The following is a 26,708-nucleotide window of genomic DNA, read 5'->3' as shown; positions in this document are numbered from 1 at the left end:
CGGCCGCCCAATGAGGGCTGTTGGGATGTGTAGTCCGGCCGGAGGGCCGTCCCGCCCCCGCTCAGGAAGAGGACTACGTGTCCCGGCAGGCAGCGCGCGGGGGTGTCTGCGCGTGGAGCCCGCCCGCGGAGCCCGCCCGCGGAGCCCGCCCGCGGAGCCCGCCCGCGGAGCCCGCCCACCGCCGCCGTCGCTGAGGGAGGGTAAGAGAGAGCGTCCGCTGCCGGTCCTGTACAAGTCTTTTTTTCCCGTAATATGGGTTTTTTTTTGGGGTGTGTGTGTTCCACCGCAACAAGTGATCAACCGCAACAGCAACTGGCTGGCAGCAGCCAGGAATACAAGCGATTCTGGTGGTGGGTTCCCCTCAGAGATTTGCATTGGCCAAAAACCCAATTAAGCACGCGCGTGCTTGAAAGCAACAGCAAAGGCTCGTCAGATGGACGCCTTGACAGGAGCCTTTGATGTAGCCTAAGTGAACAGATCAGCAGAAAGAAAGAAAAACGGCCCGTGCAAGCAAAATGTAGGGCCTTCAACACTTGAAAATGAAAGGGAGAAAAAAAATCCCTGGAATATTCCAATTGGGCAACAGTTCTACAGTCCTGTAATCCAAATTAATCCAAGGGTGGGTTTTTTTTAAATCCAGATTCTGCTGAGGCTGATGAGCCTGGAGAAGAGAAGGCTCCTGGGGACCTTATAGCATCATAGAATGGTTTGGGTAGGAAGGAACCTTTAGATCATAGAGTTCCAACTCCCCCTGCCATGGGCAGGGACACCTCCCACCAGAGCAGGTTGCTCAAAGCTCCATCCAACCTGGCCTTGAACACCTCCAGGGATAAGGCAGCCACAGCTTCTCTGGGCAACCTGTTCCAGTGTCTCACCTCCCTCATAGTGAGAAATTTCTTCCTGTATCTAATTTAGTCTACCCTCTTCCAGTTTGAAGCCATTACCCCTCATCCTATCTCTACATGCCCGTGTAAGAAATCCCTCTCCAGCTTTCTTGTAGGCCCCCTTTAAGTACTGGAAGGACTTGGAGCCTTCTCCAGGCTGGAGAATCCCAACTGTCTCAGCCTGTCCTTGTAGGAGAGGTGCTGCAGCCCCCTGATCATCTTTGTGGCCCTCCTCTGTACTCACTCTGACAGGTCCATGTTCTTATGTTGAGGGCTCCAGAGCTGGATGCAGTACTCCAGGTGGGGTCTCACCAAGAGTGGAGTAGAGGGGCAGAATCACCTCCCTCAACCTCCTGGCCACGCTGCTTTTGTTGCAGCCCAAGATGTGGTTGGCTTTCTGGGCTGTGAGTGCACATTGCCAGCTCATGTTGAGCTTCTCATCCACCAACATCTCCAAGTCCTTTTCCTCCAGGCTGCTCTCAATCTATTATCTGCCCAGCCTGTATTTGTCCTTGGATTGCCCTGACCCCTGTATATAAATACCCGGAGGGAGGGTGCAAGGAGGAGAGGGTCAGACTCTTTCCAGTGGCACCCAGTGATGGGACCAGTGGCGCCCAGTGATGGGACCAGTGGCAATGGGGACAAACTGAAACACAGGAGGTTCCTTCAGGACATTGGAAATGCTTTTTCCTGCAAAGATGACCGAGCATGGGCACAGTCAAAAGAACGCTTGCAAGTAAATCAGAAACAGGACATTGGGCTTATAGGGTCTTGTGTAATTATTTTATGTTTCTCATGTACACATTTCCCACTTTAAAATTAAAACCTCAAAGCTGAAGTTAAATACAAACCAAGCTACTTGCATACCACAGAAAGACACAGAAACAGCATCTGAATCCAGGAACAGAGTTTAAGCTGGCTCACCAACACCAGCCATCAACAGCTTTTATTTGTAAAGAATCTGGTTTCTTCATCAGACATTCCTTTTGTTTTCTGGCAGGGTTTCTATAAAACTTGCAAAATAAGTGTCATTCTATCATTACCTGTACCTTTCAAGGAAGACCAATCTCTTTTTCCCATAAAATCCTTTCTGCAAGAAGTCTGTGTTGCCATTGTTTGGCAGCGTGGACAGGCCTGGACTGCTTTGTGCAGCTGCTTCCTCTAGGCCTTTGGCACCCTTGTGAACAATATATCTACCAAAATCATCACTACCTGTAATACATGTGAGTCTTGACTTCTCTAAGCACTCAAGGCCTCCACCCATCATAACTGTCGGGTTCAAAGAAAATAATTCTGCCAGTGCCTTTTATGTTTTTTTTTTTTTTTTTTTTTTGAGCACAGAACTCAGGGTGAGTGATAACCCCCAGAGTGCCTTCCTAGTAAAGATGTCCTCTGGTGCACTACAGGCTTCAGAGAGCAAAGCTTTGTGCAGACTCTGTGCTAGGCATTTCTAGAGTGTTTCTGATGGCTTGTCTCCTGTTTATTTTTTGTCGTTTTTTTTTTTTTTTTTTTTTTTTTTTTTTTTTACTTTAGATTCAGCTTCCCGTCCCATTCTGTCCTCACTCGTTATGGTCTCCCAGTTTTCCTGTGAATAGACATGTCGCAAATGCTTGCTTTATTTCTATCTAAATTTTGATCTGCAGAAGTTGGATAGATCTCATTTTTCTCATGATAAGTTTGCGCTTGCTGGGTGTCAATGGCTACATACATCTGAGATCAGTAAAGTGAACCAGAATAAGAACTGAAGCGTTGGTGTTAGACTTTGGTACGGCTATATTCCCACACTGAATGCTAAGTTTGATTGAAAGTCACAGCACTGCCTTTTATCTTTTAGAAGTTGTTTTTTCCACTGGCTGCAAATGAACTCTGGCTACAGGAAACAGATTGTGAAACTGGCTCCAAGGCCTAAACTTCAGATTTTCAGCCCTTTGTTTTATAGATTTTAATGTAGCACTTTGGTAGTGGAGATGAAGGTGGCTTTATTTTTTCCAAACCAAATCTCTGCAGTTTTCCGATACTGGGTCAAGTTTCTGTATGTACTGCAAGACATTGTGGAAATCAAGGTCAAAGGCTACCAGCGGAATTAATCAGAGCCTGAAGTTAGGGGAATGTGTTTGTCTAATTTGCGTGTTCACTGACTGAAGTTAATATGCTTGTTTTTGATCCCTAAAGAATGGATAAGAGAAAGGCAGAATTATGAAGGAAACAATCTGGCAACTCATCCAGAATTACAGCATTTGAGTTTTTAAAATGATAAGCTGAAGGAAAACAAATTTGTGGCTGTTTTAAACCTCAGTATTTCCTTCCTTGATGATTTATCAACTTCCCTCTTTTTGTAACTAGATAAGGACTTCTATAGCTATATGCAAATGATATCCAACGGCAGAATTATTTTTTTTAAATACAATGTATAGTAGTTGTATTCATGTCCTTGCTAGGATAAAAGATCTAAATTATATTATATTTACTTTTTAAAGTGTTTTCCAGTTTCTGTATGTCACAAAAGAGCACTTTGCTGCAGCACACACTTAGTTACTGGAAAACTAGTAGTAACACAGTCAAAATTGTGCAACTTAGGAGGAACTGATTTTTAAATTAGATTCCTTCAACTATTTTTATTTACACTTGGTTTTGTTGAGGCTTATTTCATTCCAACTAGTAAATACCTGCGATGGGATCACTTCTTTTAAAAGTTCACCTTCCCATTTTAGATCTGGGTTTTGGCATGTCGGTGCAATAAATGGGCACTCCACAGTATTTAATGCGTTTTTCTTCACAGCAGCCCTCTGAGGAAGCAAAGCTCTGTGACTCATGTTTTGCAGAGAGACACCTGAAAGCCAGAGGCTACTCTTCTACTCTCTTTGAACCCAGGCCCAAGCTTGGTCTTAAGCCCAGACTCATGTATCATCCCAACAGACTGGCCTTAATGATGGAACAAGCTACAGCATAAGATGTGGGAGAAAATATGGCCTTGTTTTACTTCTGAGCATGTGTTTATATGTCTACCATGGGTTCTGGCTTACTGTGGGTTGCCTGTATACGTTTGTACCAAACTCTGCCACCCTGCCTCTTAGAGGTTACAAATACAGGAGAGATGGGTAAGTTAGACTTCTTCTCAGGAGACCAAATCTTCCTGTCAGAAAGACTATGGAATAGTTTTATGCTGAAGCATGGGTTGCTTTGAGGAGAGCTGGGCTGTGACATACCAGAACTACGGCCTACTTAAAGCCCTGCTGTACTTTGCCAACTCTCTGACTATACTCCATTTAACTGAATAAATGTGGCCTGAAAGACTAAGGGCTAGACCCTGAAAAAAGAGCATGGGTAAACTAAACAGTCAGATCCAAGAAACTCCACTGAGCAGCCACTTGAATTCTGTTAGTCTGTTTCTGGATAGAAATGTCCAGAATTGCCCCAAGCTGGGCATCTTGGCACCTTTCTCCCTTTTGTGCCCACTTGTGGTCTAGAAAGTAGGTAGAGCAGCTTCAAGAGGAGTCCAGCTGAGAAGAACCTCTCCCAATCCAATGAGTCAGGTTCTCCTGTAATAGCCACAGCTAGCTTCAGTGCCAGGACACATTTGGTAGAGTACTCACCCTCAGTGCAGTAACCCAGTGATGAGAGAATTGGCTTTTAGTTCAAAGAGATTTACATCAACATCTGGTAAGTTCCAGGAGAGTGTCCTAGGTGCTCAGGACTGCAAAGTGGAAGGGAAGCATTCACCACCTGTTGACGTTGGAGAGATGGCAAATGTCACACTGGCATGAACTAGTAGAAGGCAGACAGAGGAAGCTGTAGGCACTCCTGGTTTCTGGTAGCTATTCCCAAGCCAGTGCTGTTTTTATCCAGGGACTATTTATTACAAAAAAGCATAAGTAAAACCCAGGACTGTCTTCTAACGACTAAGCTAGATGAGAGAGACCCATCCTTGGTTTACTCTGTCTTTTGCCTCAGCTGCCTCTCCTTGTCCTAGACTCTTACACGCCTATCTGAACAGGGTCATAACTTCAAACGAAAAGGTGGTGACTCCCTGTTTCCTTCCTGCTCTTCCTCCTGCCAATTGAGCATGGTGGTCAGGGATGCTGCATGAATGCTCCCCGGGAACTCCCACTTCCCGACCAACACTCTAACCACTGAGCATAGAAAAGATGGACACTATTTCCTCCAGCTACACTTAAAAGAAAATTAGCATTGCTTATTGGGAATTTTTTATCTGCTGACAGCACAACAGGCCTTTTAAACACCTTTGTCAGTCTGTCTGTTAACACAGACCTTGGTGTTTTCCAGTAATAACACAAAGAAAAATGCTGTGGCCGGCAGCCATGTGAAATGAAGTCACAGACCAGAGGAGCGACGGGGACTCTTTATTCATTGTTTTAATGATTAAAAGATTTTGGCACTCACCGCCAGAAGAGGACTCCAAATTCTGAGTCCCAAGAGGACAAAAGTGCCAAGCACCAGGGTTGGACTTCAGATACATCTATGTTCATAGAGTTTCCCGCTTTTGTTAGCTTCTCATTGAGCATGCTGCTTGTTTTGGCTGTATACCTGCACTTCTTTTACATGCAGGGAAAGTAAGCCTATCATTACCAAACTTGGGATTCAGCCCTGAGGCTGGAAGGCTCATATATGCTGAAGCACCAGTCCCTCATCAGTCCCATCCCTCTGTGATTTATTAAGGTCACAAAGAATAGCAAGAATTTAAGTCAAGTCCCTGGAGATCCACAAAACTACCTTGCAGTCAGAAACTGTGCATCTAGTTAATAGGGGAAAAATATCTCTTAAACAATTTATAATCAACTGAAGTTAATTTTATGTATGCAACATTGTGCAGGATTTCGTAGCATCTTACTCAGATTTTCCCCACATCTTTAAGTCATGCAGGTTTAAATATACAGATTGTATGAAACAAGTATTCTGTTGCATGGATTTGAATGTTGTAAGTTTTCCCAGACAACTCAGGCCAGAAGTAGTGACAGACAGTTTTTGCATTTTTGTATACTCATTATATTGTATTATCTACAAGTGACTTGGCATTAATACTTATGATATTGTGTCTGTTCAAGATGAGCGATATAGATATGTTGGAGTTACTGTGAATATTCTGAGTCATGTAAACAGATGATATTATTTTAAATTATTCTTTAGCAAAATAGTCTCTAAAACAAGACTGAGGAGTTGCTCTGACTCAGATCTGCTTGCAATTTTTCTGCATCTTTAAAGACGACTGTTGCTGTCAAAAGATGACTTTGAGAATCATCTCTTGCCAGGAGTAAAACTTACCTTTTCCTTGTTAGGTTTTTCGTGGGTTTTTTTCATTCTTTTTCTTCGGTTGCCTGATGTACAAATGCAGAATGGAGTTCTTGTTCCCTGCCAGGTGCCTAGTTATCAGCAGCACAGGAATATGTGAAAAAAAAACAGATGTAGGGGCGGTAGTAGTTAAAAGGAGAAAAATCCTATGAACAATTACCCTCTTTGTGTTCCTCTGCTCATCCATGTCATGGTCTTTTAGTTAATCTGGCTAAAAATCTACCTCCTACTCCATCTTCACACTAGGTTAAAGGGTGTTGGATGAAGAGACTGACACTTTCCATGAGAAAGAATTGGAAAAAACAGAAGTTTACTTTGAAAAAAAATTCCAAGGCAATGGTGGGGACACAATCTGTGTGTTTCATCTGCCTAGAGGGCAAGTTGCAATGTTCAGAACAATCTTTTAGTGATCCCATTAAATATTTGAGACATAAAAGGTGAAAATTAACATGCAGTAAAAGTGCTTACTGTAAATGAGTCAGTACCTGCAATAACTGTCCCCTAGCTCGTTATATTTCTTCACTATGATTGTCATGTCAACCCACTCTTACATATGCCCCAGCCTACCCTGATATCTTTTCCTTTTTTGCATTTGCCTTTCTAATCTCTAATTATTCTGCCTGTTCACAGATACGTAGTCTTCTGTATGAAAGACAGTTGCCCTTGAAAACCTCCCCTTTCCATAAAAAGCAAAGTCTTCCTCTTTTTAATCAAGGGTCAATAGCCAGAGCCAGTAATTTCCTCCTGCCTTCCCATCTACCCGGACATATGTGTTCTGCTCTGCTCTCTAGAAAACTGCTTCCAACCTAATGAACAAAAGCAGATTTTTGAAGGTGAAGGGAAGTGACCAAGCTAAGCAAACTACGTATGGAAGACAGTGTGATGGCATCAGCATCAGAAAATAACAGTGAGGAGAAAAAGTAGCTTTTTACGTTCTTCATGTAGAGTACTGAGGAAAGCACCTTGAATTTCCACATCAGTCAGTGTACTAAGAGCAAACAGCATCTGTTGGAACTGAATCCGAAGTGTGAAGGGAAGAAATTTGATAGTTATTCTTGTGGGGGAAAAAACGGTTCTTTTTGCTTTGTAAAAAACCCTTTTTATGCTAGAAGAGGGATCTGGACAAAAAGAATGAAGGGAAAAGAATAAGGAACAAAGCTATAGGATGATATAATGACAAGGAAAAGGGAGGAGATGAGGGAGAAAAAGCAACATGGAGGTGGATGAAAGAAGATAAGAGGGACAGAATTATGAGGGAAGCAAGGAAGTATATTAGTGGCCATTTGAATTATTTTGTTTTGTGTTTGATGCTTATTACTAAAAGGCCAGATGCTTTCATGCTAACGTAACAGTTGTTACTAGGTAGGGATTTGCAGTCTTTGCTCCTCTGAATGCTAAATTCAGTTATCATCTGCTCATACAGGTTAAAGCAGTTTGCACCAACTCGATCTCCCCTTGGACTATTGAAAATGATTTTATCATGCACTTATGAATGAAGGGACAATTAATTTAATGAGGAATTTGATCTGCTGTGCCAGTTGAAGAGAACAGCAAAACCCTAATGACATTGTGACCCAAGTTTGCTTGAAATACTCTTAGGCTAGAACCCATTCCTAAAAAAAGTTGTCTTAAAAAAAAATCTCTGTTTTTTCCCCACCTGTTTTTTTGCCTTGTTCCCAAAGTACTTGTGTAACTTACTCCATTTTCTTTCTTTCTCTTTTACTTCTGTGTAAAACAAATGCTAGCAAACAGGAACTACAGAAATATCAGTATGAATGCTTAGAAGGTCTGACACAATTAAATAAATGGCTTAGGAGGTGTTTTTTTTTTTAATAAAATACCAGGTTTTACCATACTTCACAGTACATACAGTGTCATGAGAAGACAAAGGATTTAATTTCTTTTCCTTTTTTTCCAAGACTGAAAAAAAATGATTGCATGAAAATTCTGCATAAGACTTGAAATTCAGGAATGAATAGGTTTTGCTACTGTAGTATCAAAAAAGAAACTGGGCAATTAATCTTTATATATCCAGTTCTGAGACTGTCAGTTTGTATCTCGCAGTTTGTACAACAAGCTAATTCCCATGGATTTGCCTGTGTCAGTTTTTTAAAAACTCCCGAGTTCTTTAATTGCTCTAACAAATTTTAGTCATTTGTTCTAAATTCATTTGAAGTGGGATTCGACAGAACTCAAAAACATGTTGAAATGTGCTATTGATTCAGTGAGGTTTCACTTCCTATTAGTTTTGCAGCTGTCACCACTTCATTTCTAACCCCCTTAGATTAAAGAAGGCACACGAGTACCAGTTACTTAGATATGTCCTGAGCAAGGTCATATGTTTCAGGCTGATTAAAGCGGTTGTGTCAGGATGCTAGAGACTGGGTGTTCCCAAAATAACAATGCAGTTTGCCTACCACATTATTTATTTCTTTTTGTCAGTGGAAGGGCTGTTCTTTGTCTGTGGGGAATAAGGCTAAAAGAGCATTGCAGCATAGCAAGTACAGCTGACCAAGCTTTTCCCTGGTTCTCGAAGGAAAGTGAAAGGGGAAAAAAATAGACCAGTTTGGATCGTGTCACAAAAATGGCCTCTCACATAACCTTTCGCCAGCAAGGCTTGGCTCAAATAGACAAGGCAGCAGCCAGCAATCTGGGAGTTTCTTGGTATAGCCTGTGTTGGGGCAATTCTTTAAAATTTCTCTTATGTCAGATAAACAGTGAATCATTCCTTGATTCATCTGAGACTTTGTTTTCAGTTATGAAAAAACCACTATAAATTGTGCGTGCCCAGTAGGTCAGGTCAGAAGATAGGTATCTTTGTATTTCTTTCTGAAAAATGCTTTGATCTGTTTTTTCTCTTTCCTCTTTGAAGGTGTTCTGACAGCATCTCTTTCTTTGGTTCTAAAAGGTTGCCCTCACAGCGATTTGAGTGAACCAGCATCTCTGTGAGATAACAAGCATCAGAGAATTTAGTGGAAGCATCTCTTACATTATCACAGCAACTATCACATTATTCTTTTACTGTATATCTTTTGCGAAACTGCTGAGCTAAGCCAGCATTATTCCCCGAATCTGCTACAGTTCACATGTACAAAAAACTTTTCCATATGCTGCTTTACAGTATGGGACATGTCATGGTTTGGGCTGGATTGGCCACTGAGACTAATGACAGATGCTCTCCCTCACCTTTCTTTTCTGAAACTTTTTTAATGATGTGGCTAGCAGTGGAGGGGAGGAACATAAAGGAAGGGAGGAGGAGGATGAGGAAGTCATAACTGGTCTTTCTGTAACATTTGGGATTTCTGTGGTGTTCAGTAGTTCTCCATTGTTGGCATGCTTACTTGTGCTAGATAGCAGTAACTAAAATATCAATTGATTTTTACAGCAACCTGATCCAGTACTCTGGCACTCAATACAGGCCACATTCAGCAAAAATAAATAGTGTAAAGGTAAATCACATGATAAAACAGCAAATTCCATGTTTGTCTCAAGGTACCAAACTCCATTTGCTTGCTGTCCTCCGAGCTGTCAAAGTCACATATAGAGGTACAGATGGACCTGATGATGGGATTGCTCTCCAACAGCCTTTGTGCAAGCTCGCTCCTGGCCCGCATGTGACGGTGAACCAACAGGCAGAAGTGACTCCCACACCTCATCCTTACACACCAGGGAGCAGCAGGCCAACTGCAGCAAGGTAAGGCAGAGGTAGGCAGTGTAATTGCATTAGTGCACTGCTGTCACACAATAATTTGCCCTGCTTGGCACCATGCATAGGGTTTTGACTGTGTGGCACTGCAGTCCGGGAGCCTGGCTCCAACTTGGGGATGACATAGGTGGCAAGGCCAGGCTATGGGTTAATGGGAGGCCCACAGGCACTAGATAGCCCCATGGGTTGATGCAGGGTATGTATGAACTGGCTCCGTTGTGTATTCATGTATAAAATAACAGTGAGCATGTGAGCATCACCACTGCATCCACCAGTGCAGGCTGGGTCAGTTCTGGTTAAAAAACCCAAGGGGCTGGCAGGGAGCGTGGATGCGACCCACACAAAACACGTGCTTCTCCCCCACCCCTCGCCACTGCAGCACAGGGAGCTGGGGTGGCAGCAAGGCATTTCTGCCTCCCTCCCTTCCCCTCACCTCCCCTCTGCCTGTAATGGGCTGTTTTGTCAGCCTCCATTCAATAGCATACTTCTCTTTTGGCTGTTCCCCAAACTCAAAGGAGTGCACTAATTTCCTCAACGGAGGGCTTGTCTAAACAGCAGTGTTTTGGCTGCTTTAACGAGTGTTGTTCAAGTGCTAAATCCCCCTAAGCCTCATGGAGTTACATTAGTACAAACATTGCCATTTGGGAAGCAGTATCTGCTTTAAAGCACCTCTCTAGGGCTGTGTACCAGCATCTATGTTAGTGTGGAACAAAAGAGTAGTAGGTTAAGCTTGCAATGGATGGGGGCTTTGCAACCCTTTTTAAAAAGCAAGCCCGTCTGTGATGGTTTTATAGAAACTTAAATACTTGCAGGAGAAAAAGTGGATGGTAGGACAGTCGACGTCCAAACATACGTCAAGCTACTTAATTATTTCCTGATAGCTTTCTTGTCCTAGAGGGTTGAAAGTGGTCAGGATGTTTGGTGATGTCTTGCTGGTATAGAGTGAGTTGTTCCTTTTCCTGCCCCATGTCCTTGCCAGAGGTCTGCAGCATCATAGACGTTAGTCCTGTGCAGCATGGTTGTTATAAACTATATTTACCTAAGATATTAAAGGACTTGTCTACACCAGAGCACCTCAGCTAGAGTAATTATGCTGACAGAGCCTCCAAGCACTATAGCAACCATTCCCGCAGCCTGCTCCACGCAGCCTCTCCCTTTGAGAAAGCTGTGACAAAGCGAGGCGTCCGTAGCTCTGTCCGCAGCAGGGCTTCTGCAAACACAGGTGTCTCGGCTGCGCGGTGTTGTATTCCTTCCCACCCCTTGCTCAGCCTGTGCTCGTAGGAGTAGCTTGGGGAGCTACCCCCTCCAGCTGCAGGGTGTGTATTACCCTCTGCTGCGCTGGCAAAGTTGTGGGTTTTCATGCTGAAGCCCACACTGGATTAGCTGGATCACCATCACTGAGCTGGTGAGCTGACCTCTTCTCTTTCACTTTCCTCTGGCTTTGCTTGCAGATCTAAAGGGTTCCTGAATAGGTGTTCCCCATGTCCCCCCGCCTTTGTGTTACTGAGCTTGACCACAAACCCTCAAAATTTTCTGGTGCTTTATTCCCTCCCTCTCTTATTCATTGTTTGCTTCGGATCACTGCCCTCCTTACAACTGTCCACTGACCCATCTCCTTGGAAACAGCAGGACTTGTTTATGTGACAGTAATAAGGAAACTAATTGATGCATAGCAGCTGCAGGCATGCGAGGGAGCCATGTTCCACTGGAGAACGTTGGAGAAGTGAGTCTCTACTTGTGCTGACTGCCAAGAGGTTAGATGGTGTGAGCAAAACCCACCTTCATCCTCTGGAGTTGCCGAAGTTGCCTTCCCCTGTTCACAGCAGCAGTAGGAAGCTTGTTGCCTATGCGTACGCATATCTTTATGGACCTTTTTTTTGCTAGTCTTTTTCATCACCAACGTGTTGGTGTCGAGAAGCAATGGGAAAATTGGTAAGTCTTCCCCACAGGGAACTCTCTGGGAAAAGCCTGTGGTTCAAGGGTAGCCTGGGCAGCTCCTCTCTTGCGGTTCTGGGGAGGCTGTGACGGTGCTGGGGGGGGCCATACCAATGCCAGGGTGTCCACCCTGAACTGTGGGATCTGCCGTGGGGGTGTTACCACACAAAAGCAGCAGTGTCTGGGAGACCTCAAGTCAAGCAAGCCCTGGTGGAGGGATGCTCATGTTAACGTGTCCATGATGACAACTTGGAGGAGGAAGGAAGTATTTCCCCATACCTTTGGTTTAGTGCATATCATACAGAGGTGGTGTGGATGGATGCTGATTTTTCTATGGACTCTGAAACAGTGCTGGAAGAGCTGTTCCTGGAAGCTTTTTCCTTCACTGAAAACTTTCTTCCCTGCCCCCCTGATACGAATTATTTTTCCTGGGTGTGCTTCGTCAGCCGGTTCCAATCTTGGTTTGGTTTTCTTCCTCCTGTTACTAGATATCTCCCTTGGGTGACTTACCAGGAAACTAGTGTCTGTAAGCAGCCCTGCTCAAGTGGGAAGCCTGTTCCAGTTGCGTGCCCTCTACTTTAAATTTGAGTCATACACTAATTGCTGTATCCTTGAACCTTCGAATACGCTTTTTTTCTATCAACTGAAGCTGTATATACCCTTCATGTCACTGTATCAAGTGAAATGCTTGGTGCTGCTTTGCTAGGTAGCTGCAGTGTGATTCAAAACTTGGGTTTAATTTCCTTCTCTTGGTATTACACTTGCTACAAGTTGCAAAACCTGCTAAGAGCTTTCAGAAGTGAACAACTGTCTCAAATTTTGAAGTATAAGTTAATAGGACCCATATCAAAATGGACCAAAGTGTGTGTTTTTGAGGGAAACATTGTCTCTGCTGTTCCTGCTTATGTGGGACAAGTAGATGAGTAGAAGAGCAAAGAATACAATGAGAAAGCTTAACAAACACTATTTTTACAGTGCCAGTGAGTCCAAAGTTATTAAAGATCTCTTTAATCATAGAATAGAATCATAGAATGGTTCGAGTTAGAAGAGACCTTTAAGATCATCTAGTTCCAACCCCCCTGCCATAGGCAGGGACACCTCCCACCAGACCAGGTTGCTCAAAGCCCCATCCAGCCTGGCCTTGAACACCTCCAGGGATGGGGCATCCACAGCTTCTCTGGGCAACCTGTTCCAGGGCCTCACCACCCTCACAGGAAAGAATTTCCTTCTAATCCCTCTTTCAATTTAACACCATTACACCTCATCCTGTTGCTACACTCCCTGATAAAGAGTCGCTCCCCATCTCTCCTGTACTGGTAACTTAAGGTACTGGAAGGTGCTATAAGGTCTCCCTGGAGCCTTCTCTTCTCCAGGCTGAACAACCCCAACTCTCTCAGCCCGTCTTCATAGCAGAGGTGCTACAGCCCTCTGATCATCTTCATGGTCCTCCTCTGGACTCCCTTCAATAGGTCCGTGTCCTTCTTATGTTGATGTTAGTTCTTTAATGTTAATTCTTTTTCTACCTTATTCCTTCAAATGGCCTCTAGCCCTCCTTCAGTAGACCTATTGCCTATGCTTGGTTGTCATAGCATTCCCAATGTAAACGACCAAACGAGGCTTGAATGACTTGTCATAGAGTGCACATGGGCTGATCTCTAAGGGTCTGCTCTCCTAGAGGTTGTGTTAGACTAAAGCAATTTCTGCAAGTTTCTCTGAGTCTTGGGTATCAAGGAAAATCACTATTTGACGGGGTGTAATCTGGAGAAACAGGACTTAATAAATATGCTTAATAATGGAGGAAATGTTGGGATGGGAATACTGGATGTTAAATATCCCTTTGTTATCTCAATGCTAAGTGTGGAGAACCATGTCTTTATTATGTAATAAAGCCATTTGTAAAAAGATAGGTGTCACATAGAGCACAAGGGAGGCTGCAAATGAAATCAGACTGTAAAACTTGGAATGCTTGCTCTGCAGGGAGCACTGAGAGGCAGACACCAAAGTCTGTAAAATAAATAATATAAAATGTTGTTAATCCTTCACTTTTAAGAGGACAATAATCAGCACAAGTTATTAGAAAGCACTGAGAAAAATCTGAAAGTTTTGGATAGTGGAGGAGAGCTGTGTTTAATGTTAAGAAAGGCATTGTTTTGTAATTGTATTAAAAACCAGGATTCATCTGGAGGTGTATGCATTTTTTTAATTATTATTTGGGTTCACATGATCTGGTTTGATATAAAACAGAGCGAGGGAGAGCCAGTGGCATACTGTGAAAAGTTACGTAGTCCATTAAAGAGCTAATGGCATTAAATAGCTCTCTTTTTACAGGCTATGGATTCTGAATCAAAGAACAGTTTCATAGGAAGCTTTCTTCAGCCACCAGAGAAGATGCGTCCCGCAGCCTTTGCTTATATAGAATCAAAGAAGTTGGCAGCTGTTGGTGGTGACAGGCGTCCTATCCCCAATAACCAAGGTAAAGCCAAAATATGTCCTTAAAGTGGTCCTTTTAATTGTTCCATGTGAAATTTCTTGAGCAAACTCCCCGTTCTGCTTTACTCAGTTCAATGACTTGCTGCGATTATCAGACTGACATTGAGACAGGATGTATATGTGTCCTGAGGGAGTAGTCTCCCTGAAGTCATACATCTGGAATGGAAACTGCTGCAAGTCTTCTCACATCCTTATAAACTTTGGCTTTGAAAACTGTTTAACTTAAAACCATCAGACTTCCTCTAAAAGCAAAGGAGAATGCTTCAAACTCAGCAGAAGCAGTTCATGACTTTAAATATAGCAAAAAAAGATCATTATTATAGTACACTGACTGGAATTGGCTTTGTGTAGTGCTATTTTGACTCCCTCTAGCTTAAAATCACTTGTAAGGTTTTTGGTGCAGTGTGACTCCTTGGGAGAACTTTTGAATAACGCAGACCCTCAGGAAAGTCAGCAGCAGGAAAGTTAGTCTGTATGAAATATAGGTCCACTATGATTGTCTTGTGCCTTAATTGATGATTACTCCCTGGAGCTCACAGGACAAATGCTCGGTGGCTTAGCATATCTGGAGAGCTCAGTGAATCAAAAACATACCATACTTGGATTTACTCTCACAGACAACTTTGCAATATTGCAGACATAGTCTATGTGTGTGATCATTGTTCTTTCATTTGAAGAATCTGTGACTTTTGTAGTAATTTTTTGCATACAGAACTTGGGCTTTTTGGATTAATATGTTCAGTTTAATGTTATGGCAGCTAAGTGTTTAAGTAATGAAATGTTTGGCATTCCAATACAGAGATGGAAGAAGTGGTCCCACTTCACCTACTTCATCTTTCTGCTCTCTGGTATCTCTGCTTTCTTCTTTTTATTTTTCTTTCTTTTTTTTTTTTTTTAATTTTTATTCTAATGGGACTATGATAAGCTGATGAGAGTTGTAATGGAGCCAGAAATATTTGCTGGGTACTCCTCCACTGAGAGAATTCGTATAGGGAAACTGTCAAGCCTTATAAAATGTCAGAAGAGAAGCTTGACTTGTTACAGAACATATCTTAAACTTCCACAGGTGTGTATACTTTTTGGAGAGGTAGTAGGCTTTTCCTTGTAGTAGAAATTGCAGCTTTTATTTTTGGCACAATTTTGACACAATTTTGACACATGCTGATTTGAGGCTAAAAACAAAATCTTTCAGACTTGTTTCTATGGTTTAAAGAATCATCAAGTACAGGAAACCAGACATTGAATTATTACCGTTTGAAAGAATAACATTTTTAAAATGCATCTGCTACAAAAATATCCCTTTGTATCTGATGTCCCCCCCTGTCCTGAGTCTGGTTTTGTTTTTTAATCTGTCCACACCAGTTACATCACACTAAAACTTGTGACCTAACTTGGGTGCTTGTGTTCCCTGCTTCTGTGTAAACACAAGTCCTAGGGTTTGTTACACTCAATTTGCCACAATTTCTTTGTGCTTTCTACCATTTGGAGTGATAATAGTTTTGCTTATAGGACCTGTGCTTTATAGCTCAGTTATGCAGTAAGTGCATCCATTTTTGCCCACATATGTTGTGTGTGTGTTAGTGTACTGCTGGGGAATATAATTCATTTTAGGAGTGATCCTAGGAAGAAAATGTAGATAGTATTTTTCCATTTGAAGTGTTTTGTAGTAATAATAATAATAATAATAGGAACCGTTACTTAAGGTGTAGCTGTTGCATTGTTTTCTAGCTGTGGTGGCAGCCCTGAAAACTCTTCAAGAAAAGATCCGCCATCTAGAGTTGGAGAAGTCAGAGGCTGAAGATAATCTCTGCAGTCTCTCCATAGCAGCTGCTCAGTATAAGAAGGCCTTAGAGCACGAATCCTACAAAAAGGACACAGTACATCAAGAACTGATGCAACAGAGGAAAGGTATTTCTCTTGAGTGATAAGGTATAGCCACAGCAGCTCCAAGACTGCATAATCCGGGGAGTGTTTGTTTGTTTTAACAAACTGCTAATTAATGCACCCCCCTTTCTTTTTTGCTTCAGGATTGGGGAGGGGCAAGAACTTGATAACTGTGGATTAAGTTGAGATCTTTTTGTACACAGATTAAACAGGTATTGCATAACCCATAAAGCTATTTTAAAGAACAAGCAGATTTCAGGTGGTATGTTTAACTCCTACAATAAACAAGGAGCTGGTTACATGTATAACACTGCTAACTTGAGAAAAGCGAGGAGAAGGGAAGAAACCAGATTTTGGTTAGATATCTGCTGATATAAATCAAAGTAACTGCAATGCTCACACCTTTGGAATTCAAATTAGGGACTAGGTCTGGAAAAACATTTTGATTCTCATGTCTTATGTATAAAATATATTTTAACCACATGACTTGTTCAGACTAACAAAACTTTTCTTGCATGTTTTGAAGACAGAATTCCTCAATGAGATGACAGACTGGCTAAATGTGTAACTCCTGCTGTACTGAATGTCTTTGTTTCTCTCTGTAGATATAAGCGTGCAGTTAAATGCAGCACAGTCCCGCTGCTCCCTGCTGGAGAAACAGCTGGATTACATGAGGAAAATGGTTTGCAGTGCAGAACTGGAAAAGAAAAGGGTTTTAGAACAACAGGTGAAGCCTTTTAGCATACTAACAAAGTAGTGACCTTGTTAAAAAGTATAGAAATGTGCAAGATTGGATCTTTTTTTATGGCCATCACTCTTCCTAAGCTCTTCTCACGGTGGTAGCAAACGGAAGCAATTTACTGTCTGACTGACTGATGACAACTGTTCAATGAATTGTATGAAAAGACTCCCTAGGTGGAACTTAATGAGCAAAACCATGCTAATACTTGCACATTTGGTAGACAAAAAGGCTGCTGGAAATTTAAGTCTTCTTTGTCTGCCTGGTATTTTTCATCACTTTGCAATTTTAAAAATACGAAACTTAAACTAGTTAAACACCTTTACTGTAGTATGTTTGGTTTTTTGCTCTCAGAAACAATTTCAGTCAGCTGCCAACTCCATTCTTGCTTACGTTTTTCCAGGCCCAGCTTCAGAAAGAGGAAGATCAGAACCGCTTAGAACTGCATGCAAAACTTGAAAAGCTTGACATGCTTGAAAAAGAATGTCTTAAACTTACTGCTACTCAGAGAATTGCAGAAGTAAGCATGCATGGCATGACAGTCTGAAAGTCATTCGTTTGATATAATTTGTATGGCAAATTATAATTTATAATATAATTTATAATTTGTACTGTTAATAGTACTGTTTTGCAAAAATTTCCTCTGTTTAAGCTAAGATCATAAAGTGTACTTACTGAATGCCACCTTGGCTTCATTTGCATAAGCCTTTTTTTCAGTGAGGGCTTTAAACATTCCTATAGTCCTGTTTCATCCCAGATTACAATTGCAAGCTACTTCAGACTTCTGATTCAGCATGGCAAACTGAAGTGTGACTGATTGTTCTTGCCTTCAAATTCAGGACAAGATCAAATACTTAGAAGAAAGGCTTTGTAAAGAAGAGCATCAGCGTAAGCTTATACAAGAAAAAACTGCTCAGGTAGACTGAAAAGATTTTATTTTATCTTTTTTTTCTTTTTTATGACTGAAGAAAGCTATTCTCTCTGTCCAAAATACCTTTTTTTTTTTATTACATTTGAACTTCACATGTATATTACTCAGGGAGAATTCCTGGAATACTACCTAGAGCAGTTATAAACTGCATAGGAGAAAGCTTGCCAGGTGAGTTGCATCTCTCAATCAAGGAAGATTCTACTTGGTTTTGTATTAATGATACAGTTCATCAGCCTTGAAGCTGCTGTAAGTGATCTGGGTAGAAAATGAATTTGTAGAGAATCTCCAACTAAATCAGATAACCTTAATTTACAATAACTAGAAAGAGGTCATGTAAGAAACCTTATGCTCGAAGTAAGGTTGGTTATTCTGTTTGTTTTCCTCTTTTTGTTAAGATCTGCTGAAATCTAATGTATTGGACCATACTTGGAAAAGCCTTTAATCAGTGATCCTGTTACATTGTTCGTTAAGTGAGATTTTGCATAATTCATTATTCTGTGAAGCCATAGTCAGTTTGTTGGGCCACCATCCATCTGAGAGAGGAATATTTGCCAAAGAGAGCAAAATCAAAGAAACCTTTTGTTAGAAGGGGCAAAGTATCCCCGAAAAGTGCAGCCATTTTGCAGCAGCAGTTGTGGTGGCATTCTCTTGGGGCAGGGTGGGGGATGCAGAGCTGAAGAATAATATTGAAAGAACCTAGACATAAGGGAAGCTGACAGCTTAAATTAATTCATCTCTGCTGTCAGTTTTTATACCTCATCCAAGGATGATGGTCCAGGGAGCTTGAAATAACATACAGATTGTAGCCCAGGTGTCTGACCACCTTCAGAACCCAGCAGAATGACACAATTGAAAACTTGCAGGTTTTGGGGTTTCTTGCTTAGACTGCTTGCTGCTGCAGAGCAGGCAGCCTACTATGGAGATTTTATCTTCTGAGAAACATAGTAAGAATGACTTTCCCAGAACAGATAGGCTGACTTTGGCAGTGGTATAAGCATTTGCTGAAGAAAGGACTTGGGTGTAGTAAATTGAGTCCTAAACTAGTGTTAGTACTTATGTTAGTTCACTGCAAGATGGATTTAGGTCTGTTGCATTGGGTTGGGCAACACAGGGTGTGGGGTGGTCCGCTTCCTTTTGATGACAGAAATGCCAGAATAATCTCACTTTTGTGATGGACCTCCAGCCTTGTTTAGCCAGAACTGTTCCACATGCCAAAACAAAGTCCTTGTCCTGTGTTTAATTGGAAATGGCTGTTGTCCTGTTTATCACGGGCTGTTATATCAACTTTGAACTACAGAGCAATCGGAGGATTGTCCAGCAGGTTTGACCTCAGTGTTACACAGAGAGGCTCAGTTCTGTCTGTTGCCAGATTGTAAGATCCAAATGTTCATATTCTTTGGATTTTATGAATGGATGGGGCAGGATTGCCTTATCTCAGTTGCTGGTTGTCACAGTGGAAAAATACAGCTGCTGCGTCTGAATATGTAAATGAGGACTTCTAAGACAGAGCTGCAAAATCTGTCTGATACTCTGTCATCCTAGTAATCTGTTCTGTTTTCAAGTGTAGCCTTCCAAGCAGGACAGTTAATAGTGCCCTTAATTGGTTCTTATCCATGCATGAAAGAGGGCATTACTTAAACGATGTGATTTCATACTTCTAATACTACATTAAATGGTTGTTTTCTTTTTCACTTCTTTCCACAGCTTCAAACAGGGTTTGACATAAACAGAATTTTGATGTCTTCAGTAATATCTCAAAATGAACCTAAAAAGGAAAACAGGAAGAAGAAAAAAACTAAGGTAACATGAAACTTTTTGTTAGCATACTGTTGCTGATAGCATCTGACTTGCACAGAAATTGGAATTTGTGAGAAACGATGATGTAAAAGGCACTTGATTTGTCTGCTGCACTTTACTCTATTTCCAAAGTGATGTACAATGCTGAATACCTCTTTTTTCTTTTTCCTTTGGTAGTTAAAATGGTATTAGGGCTGGTAGGACCTCCCTGGAAAACTTTCCCTTACCAGCCTGACGATAACCTCTGTTACAGTGTTACTGCCATCCCCCATGCCCTGTCTTAGCTGCCTTTCAGTTTATCTGGCAAAACTAGTTTCCAGAGCAATTTTAACCAGGCATGTTAAGATGGTGTGTTTGAGGGAGATTGCTGAAATCAAGAGAATTCATTTTGCAACACATGTTACAGGTCAGTCAAAATTTTGCAACTGTGGTTTTGCAAACTTGAAGGAAGCAATGTTCAATTTCTTTAATGTCAACCTAATTGTCAAACTATTTGCTAAATGCATCTGGAATAAAATTTACTTGTCTCAGCTGTTGGAAAGTCCTACTCTTTCCACATACAGGAGGAAATATTTTTTTTTAACCAGAAGGAATCTGGGGTGATGCATTTCACTGCTTGTTTATTTGAATTTTTCTTATTTAAAAAAAAAAAAGTTTAAGATTGTGCTGTTGGGTCAGCAGATTGGAATTTCTTGTCTTACTTTTTCTGTCTATCTTATGGCAGGGAAATCCTACAATGAAGAAAATGCACCTTTCACATTTACATGTAAAGGCTGGTGAACTACCTTTTGTGGCTGGGAAGGTGAGTGAAAGCAAATGTTCTTGCTAAATTGGAGTCTACAGTTTGAGTAAGTCTCTTCACTGTAATTGTTAATCACTTCTGTAAACCACTTAATAATTTTGCTTTAAGTCTGTCAGCGCCAGCCATTCTGTTAGTGCAAATGTCCAAAGTGTGTTGCATATTATGAAGCATCGCAACCCACGTGTCTCACCACGAAGCCAAGGAAGAGCTACATCTGGGATTTCAGGACACAGTGCAGTTTCAAAATCTGTATCCTCTTGTTCCACATCACCTACTGCCACCAGAAGTCTGTCGGACCTTCTGTTGGCCATACAAGATGAGCTGGGCCAAATGAGCTTGTGAGTACTTACCCCTGATGTTGTAAATTACTTCAGTGGTAGCCCTGTGAAGCTACAGGTGTGCTATAGTTGAACCGAGCCTGTTTTCAGTGTCAGACTACTTGTTGACAGAATGGCCTGAACAGGCCTGACTGGTAGGATTTTTCTCATTCAAACAATTCTTTCTATCCTGGTGTTTAACTGATCTTGTGAGCAAGCAACATACTCTTCAGCTGGGCTTTTGGCTTCCACATCCTGTGCTTAACCAAGCTGCTACTGAAGTAACAGCTGCAGCAAATGAAAAATCTTTCAGGCCTGTGCTTTTTAGAAATTTTAAACAGAGTGAGATCTACAGAGTACACCAAGAGTGTTCTCCTGGAGAAGGCTGCAAAGGTGGTGTTAACTTTGAGCAGGCCTGCAGCATGCAGTCAGTTTGGGTGGTAGAGTAGCTTAGTACAGCTGTGTCAGGAATAGTCCTGTCACAACATCTAGCCTATTACTTTGTCCTCAGTCTTTATGTTTTCTCTCCGTTTGAGCATACCTGATGGGTCTTTGTGCTGAGACAGTGTGACATTCATTCCCTTTCCTTGTTGGTAGCAGGAGAACTTGCCAGTCCTGTAAAGGGGTTGTGAAAGAGGGACAGTCTCCTGCCAGCAAATGGGCAGGGTGTGGAAGAATCTAACGCAGTAGGTGGGAGTGTATATATCTTTCTAGCCATGCAAGTAAATGGGGATTACAACTTGTCATGTTCTTAGGCATCTTGCCATTAATGCAAGCTTGTAGAATTGTGGGCCAAAGCTATGTAGCTGGTCATAGTAGACATGTCAACATGATGAGCTGTGGTTTGAACAGAGGAGGATGTGTTGGTTAAACCAGTTAGGATGTTGACACTGGTTTGAAATCCTTAATGTGGCAAAATTTAAACTGGCAACCAATCTCTTCTTCAAAAAGCTTTGGCTTACTCATGGCAATTCAAGGACAGGCACTTTTTTTATAACAACCACCAGTTGCTTCAATTAAACTGTGAAGCAGCAGCAGTTACTCAGAAGTCAGAAAGAAGCTGTGACCTTTGTAAAGAGATTATTTGTCTAAAAGATTGTCTCTGTTTTCGACTAGCTCAGATCTCTAGGGGTCAAGTAGATCTACACAATTTCTTTTTATTTAGCTGGTTAATTTGATTAACCAGCACACCTCACTGCAGATCTTTTTTAGTAGAATATTTTAGTTTGAATTGCCTTTCAGAAAAACTATAGATTTAATGTACTAGTTTAAACAATACTTTTCTGAATTACACTAAGCTTTCAAAGTCTGCACTAAATTGGGAAGGAGGTGAAAATACCATCCTACATAGCTGCTGCTCACTTTCCAAATTCTTATTTTGCACACTATTACATGTGTAGTTGTTATGATTGTGGGGAGAGGGAGAAATAAGATGCCCATCAGCTGCAAATTTGGAATAGAAAATCTGTCCCACTGGAAAAACCTTTTCTTTTGTAGTGTGAATATATTCCAGATTAATATGTATTATATGTAAATAATGCTAAATTGCTGTACTCTGGACAAAATGACTAGTAACTCCTGCAATACACTGAGAGTATCCAAAGTAATCTTATAATGAATACTTAGTGTGCCATTCTTGTCTTTAATAGCAAGCATCAAGAACTTCTGAAGAAGATACAGGGGACTCAAGACTCCAAAGTTCGTGAAGACCTAGAACAGGAGCTGGATTGCCTTGTAAAACAAATGGAAATTAAAGGAGAACAAATATCCAAGCTGAAAAAACACCAGGCTGCTGTAAGAATAAGATGTAAACTCTCTAGCTGTAACACCCTAGTTGAAGGCTGCCACAACTCTGCCTCCTGTTGGCATTAACTAGAATGTCACTGGAATGCTTAAACCAGGATTATGGGGGATTACAATCAAGCTGCTAGCTCAGTGTTCTTGTACCTCCAACTCCTTCTTTTGATCAAGAAAAAGTGCTTACAGCTGGCAGCCAGGTATCTCTGCTAGTGCAAAAACTTCCTGCCTTGTGGCAGTTCTGCAATACAGAGCTGGGTTGCTCAGTCTGTCACTTCTGCTCACTGCATCAAGACAAACTGTTGAGATTTCATTCATTTGTGTCCTGTCCCTCTGGAAAATAACCCAATAGTCTGTTGACCACAGCTTCTCCAAAGTTATAGGCAGACAAGCCTTTCAGTTTTGTTTAACCCATACCCTCTATGCATTCTGGGAGTTTTCATACAGCTTTTCATACATGCCCATATAAAATCATTCTTCTGTAGATGGACAGCTTAACCCCTTTGTCCTATTTTATTCTGGAACATATGACAAAAAATGCAATCCGTAGTTCTCTCTGATATTTTTCTGTTCTTCCATCTCTTCTTTCAGGATAAATAGACTTACCTAAGAACTTTGCTTATATAGGAAACAAACCAAAACTCAGTGTGAGACCTCATGAAAGGGGGAGGTGATGGTTAATTCAAATCTGACCAAATTTTGTTTGTGTTCTTTCATTGATAGATTTTACTCACTCAAACCTTTTATTGTCTGTATAATTGCAATCACAAAGGTGTTTACATCAAAGTAATCTCAGGGTTGCATGTTAGCAATATGGACAAAGGACATTGACTGTTGAGTCCTCACTGCCTCTCAGCAATGTCAACTGTTTTTTGGATAAATCTTATATTCTTGAGAAGCAAGCAATTACAGTGTTATTCCTTACCTCAGAATCGGGTTGACTTCATCCTCCAGGAACCTGGAATGATGGACAAGAACTGTGACTTTGTTTCTTCCTTTTGCATATCTTTATGGCTACAGTCTGTCTTCATTTTGGGATGATGAGAAAAGGAATAGCACATAGAGTGTGGTGCAACCTTGTTGTCATCCTTGCCTTATCTGGGTGCAGATCTACTGGCAAGTCATCTGTGCTCTGGTACAGCCTTATCAGAGCACACGCCTTAGGGTTATGATGTAAATAGCACATTCTTGGTGTTTGCCTGTTTGATTTCTGTCCATCATGTGCCTGTTATCAACACAGGCCATTCCTGTAACTCTTGGCCTATATTGTTTTTTTCTGGTGCTTTTGCACACAGACATTTCTGTTTGTATTTTGTACAGATCAATCCTCAATACTTCTGATGCATATTTCTGCTTTTAGAACCTGTCACACTAAAAATGCTGTTGTCATCTCTGTTTCACAGTTAATAATATGTTCTAGAATGCAATTAAAGTTAATTATTTTTAGAAATGGACTTAAAGCCTAAATTGGCATATGGAATGCTTCCAGCCTAATTTTATCTTTGGGAGTGACCTTTTCATGCCAAGTGCAAGTCAAGACTTGTTATTTGACTTATTAAAAAACATTATTTAGTAATCAACCCTATTTATTGTGTTTTCTAATTTTGTTATGAGGCTTCAAAGTAAACTGCTTAGCTACAGTAACAGTATGCATTTTATAGGTTTGTTAGTGTTTTCTTTTTTTGTAAGGATAGTACAATCTGAAAGGGAAAAAGACCGTTGTAAATATAAATTGGTAACAGATGATGTTCTGTCTCTCTCAGGCAAGCATTTTTACCTTAGGGGTTCAACAGCCTATTGAGTGTGGGTGAGCTCAGTTCTGTGTAATGCTTTCTGTGTAGGCGAGGTCAGTTTTCTGTGGTGCTTGCTGTTACAGCCAGACAACTGTGTGCACATTAGTAGGTTTCAACTTTTTTTTTTTTTTTTTTTTTTTTAATGTCCCTCTTCAGTTTGGAGTTTGGTAGAAGTCCAGTAAGCTTTACAGCTGTAGGTTTTCTGAGATGTAACATTCTAATTAGTAATCTTTCTTCCTAGGTGCAGAAATTAAAGAGAAAAATTCAGAAATTGAAGCAAGGGGCAGCTCATGTTGAACTAAAGTGTGGTGACCAAAAGAAAGCAAAGGAGATTCCAGTCACTGTAAGGAAAAGTTTATCTAAATCTTGTCCTGGGCAGAAAAGCAGAAGCTCTCTTCAGCTGCTAAAAAATGTGCAGAAACTTCAGTCAACACTGAAAAAAGATGATATAATGTGGGAACAACAGTACTGAAGTTTACTCTGTTAAACATTTTTGAAGTTATATGACAGCTAGTAAATTTTTAATTTCACAAAATACTTTTAAAAAATAAAATAGGGATAGCGGAGATACAGATTTACATTCTAAACTGCCTTCTCGCTAGTAGGTCAGTTTGTTCACCTCAGAATTAACTTTCATGTAAGGTAGCTATAATTCAACTACACTAACGTTTAATAAAGCATTTTAATGAATTAATGAAATACTCATTGACATGTCAAATAAAATTTTATTCCTTTTTTTACACTTAAAATAGTATGCAATCTTTGGTGTCCTGTTCTTCCTGCTGCCAAGGAGATACTCAGAGCTTGCTTTTCCAGATTGACTTGGGCTAGTGCTTCTGTTCAAATAAAAGCAGTGTTTTCCCTTTTCTCTAAGAACTGAAGATTTGGATCATTTCAACTGTGGCAGAAGAGGTATTGTCTCTTATTATATACGTTATCATTATTATTAATAGTATTACTCTATCAGCTTTATTGACAATCTCAGTATTTGGGACAGCTAGGGATTAGATGACTTGATTAAACCATAATAACATGAGAGTGTTCTTGGTAAGTGCAGGGAAGGGGCCACTACCAAAAGCCTGGGTGCTTGTTTTCTCATCAACAGAACCTGCTTCTACCACAGTATAAAATAATTGAGGTGTTATAGAAAAGACCTTGAACGGCATACCAGTACATGTTGTGAAATTTGTGATCTCTTCTACTGTACAGTTTTCATGTGTACGACAGTTTTCCGTACTCATACAAATGCAAGATGGGTCTTTATCCTAACAGTGAGTGTGCTCTTTTCCAACCCCCACTATGTACATATGGTAAAAGACATAACAGTGACTTCGAATCAACCCTGGTTATTTAATTGCAATAAATTCTTGTCTTGAGGTTACTGACTACTACTGATTTTCCTGGGTGTTTGCATATGTCAGAAAAAAATAGCTTTCTCAGGATGTATCAATGAAGCTCTGCTGCAGGTCTCTGGTATGAAGAGAATGCAGTGGTTTTCTCAAGCCCCTTTGCAGGTAAGGATAAAAATTGGAGGCATGCTGTGTTGTCAAGGGTTTTGAACAAAGGCTAGTAATGATGTACGGTCTAATGGAAAGTTGAGTCTTTGGATTGATAAATTCTGCTCTGGCACCCTTCAAGACAAAGGACTAGGAAAACTTTCAGACAATTAATTTAAATTTAGAATGGCCTGTTACAATCCTTGACAGGAGTTGTGTGTGTAAGCTTTTAGGGGCCGGGGGGAGTTTATATGCCCAAAAGTCTTCATCGGGACAGTGGAAAACTGGGTTGTTCAGCTGATATTTGGGGATGGGTTTCCTCTGCTTTGTTAAATTGTATGGGCGTCCTTCTTACCTATGGGTTGTCTCTGGCTTAGAAAAGTATGTTTTGTGCTTGAAAACACTTAAACACAGTTCTAAACATGTTATTTTCTTGGTACAGATAGCGTTTCTGAGGTAGGTTCATGCATTTCTGGACACTGGAATTGCTGATACCGGAGACAAAAGAAAAGTAAGCATTTCTGCTATTACCGTTTTCAGATTGTAAGTATTCTGCTGCCATGAGATAAGCCTTTCCTGTTCCTAGGGGTAGTTAAATAATCTCTGAAGCTCTGTATCTGTGTGTGAGAGGGTAAGCGAGAAGGGCCTTACCAAGCCCTAGACAAAAACCATTGGGTGTTGGATTAAGAGAGAAAAATTGTAAGCAACTTGCCCCAAAATCATAAAAACTGATAGAATGGCATTGTGCGGGGGCAGGAGCGAGAGCAGGATGCGCCAAAGGTTGGGGGCTGAGAGGCCATCACAGCTCCTATAGCTTGGGGTTGCTATAG

At 41.1% G+C, this 26,708-nt stretch overlaps 1 protein-coding gene across 2 annotated transcripts; it reads left to right on the top strand.

Annotated features, from left to right (window-relative positions):
• The first annotated feature begins 151 nt into the window (after positions 1 to 151).
• CEP57L1 (centrosomal protein 57kDa-like 1) lies at positions 152 to 26,172 on the top strand. 2 transcript variants are annotated; one of them, XM_014964756.1, is made up of 13 exons: positions 11,752 to 11,829; positions 14,161 to 14,305; positions 16,051 to 16,230; positions 16,812 to 16,933; positions 17,349 to 17,465; positions 17,785 to 17,862; positions 19,581 to 19,676; positions 20,398 to 20,475; positions 20,584 to 20,813; positions 22,442 to 22,586; positions 24,624 to 24,725; positions 25,237 to 25,294; positions 25,760 to 26,172. In XM_014964756.1, exons 1-13 carry the CDS (start codon positions 11,818 to 11,820, stop codon positions 25,765 to 25,767), a joined length of 1,371 nt encoding a protein of 456 aa, XP_014820242.1. In that variant the 5' UTR covers positions 11,752 to 11,817; the 3' UTR covers positions 25,768 to 26,172. The 2 variants fall into 2 exon arrangements, with proteins under 2 accessions (XP_014820241.1, XP_014820242.1); XM_014964755.1 differs by lacking the exons at positions 11,752 to 11,829; positions 25,760 to 26,172 and adding exons at positions 152 to 200; positions 9,684 to 9,885 and having other exon boundaries at positions 24,624 to 25,367.
• The last annotated feature ends 536 nt before the right edge of the window (positions 26,173 to 26,708 follow it).

Source organism: Calidris pugnax, unplaced genomic scaffold (assembly GCF_001431845.1).
Source record: "Calidris pugnax isolate Ruff unplaced genomic scaffold, ASM143184v1 scaffold219, whole genome shotgun sequence".
Classification (NCBI taxonomy): Eukaryota; Metazoa; Chordata; class Aves; order Charadriiformes; family Scolopacidae; genus Calidris; species Calidris pugnax.
This window is presented reverse-complemented; position numbering and strand designations above follow the sequence as displayed.

Bases quoted from the DNA above. Each gene is read 5' to 3' on its own strand.
- CEP57L1 (XM_014964755.1), top strand. From the start codon at position 14,164: ATGGATTCTGAATCAAAGAACAGTTTCATAGGAAGCTTTCTTCAGCCA. The intron at 14,306-16,050 runs GTAAAGCCAAAA...ATTGTTTTCTAG, and splicing joins TCCTATCCCCAATAACCAAG to CTGTGGTGGCAGCCCTGAAA. The intron at 16,934-17,348 runs GTGAAGCCTTTT...ACGTTTTTCCAG, and splicing joins AAAGGGTTTTAGAACAACAG to GCCCAGCTTCAGAAAGAGGA.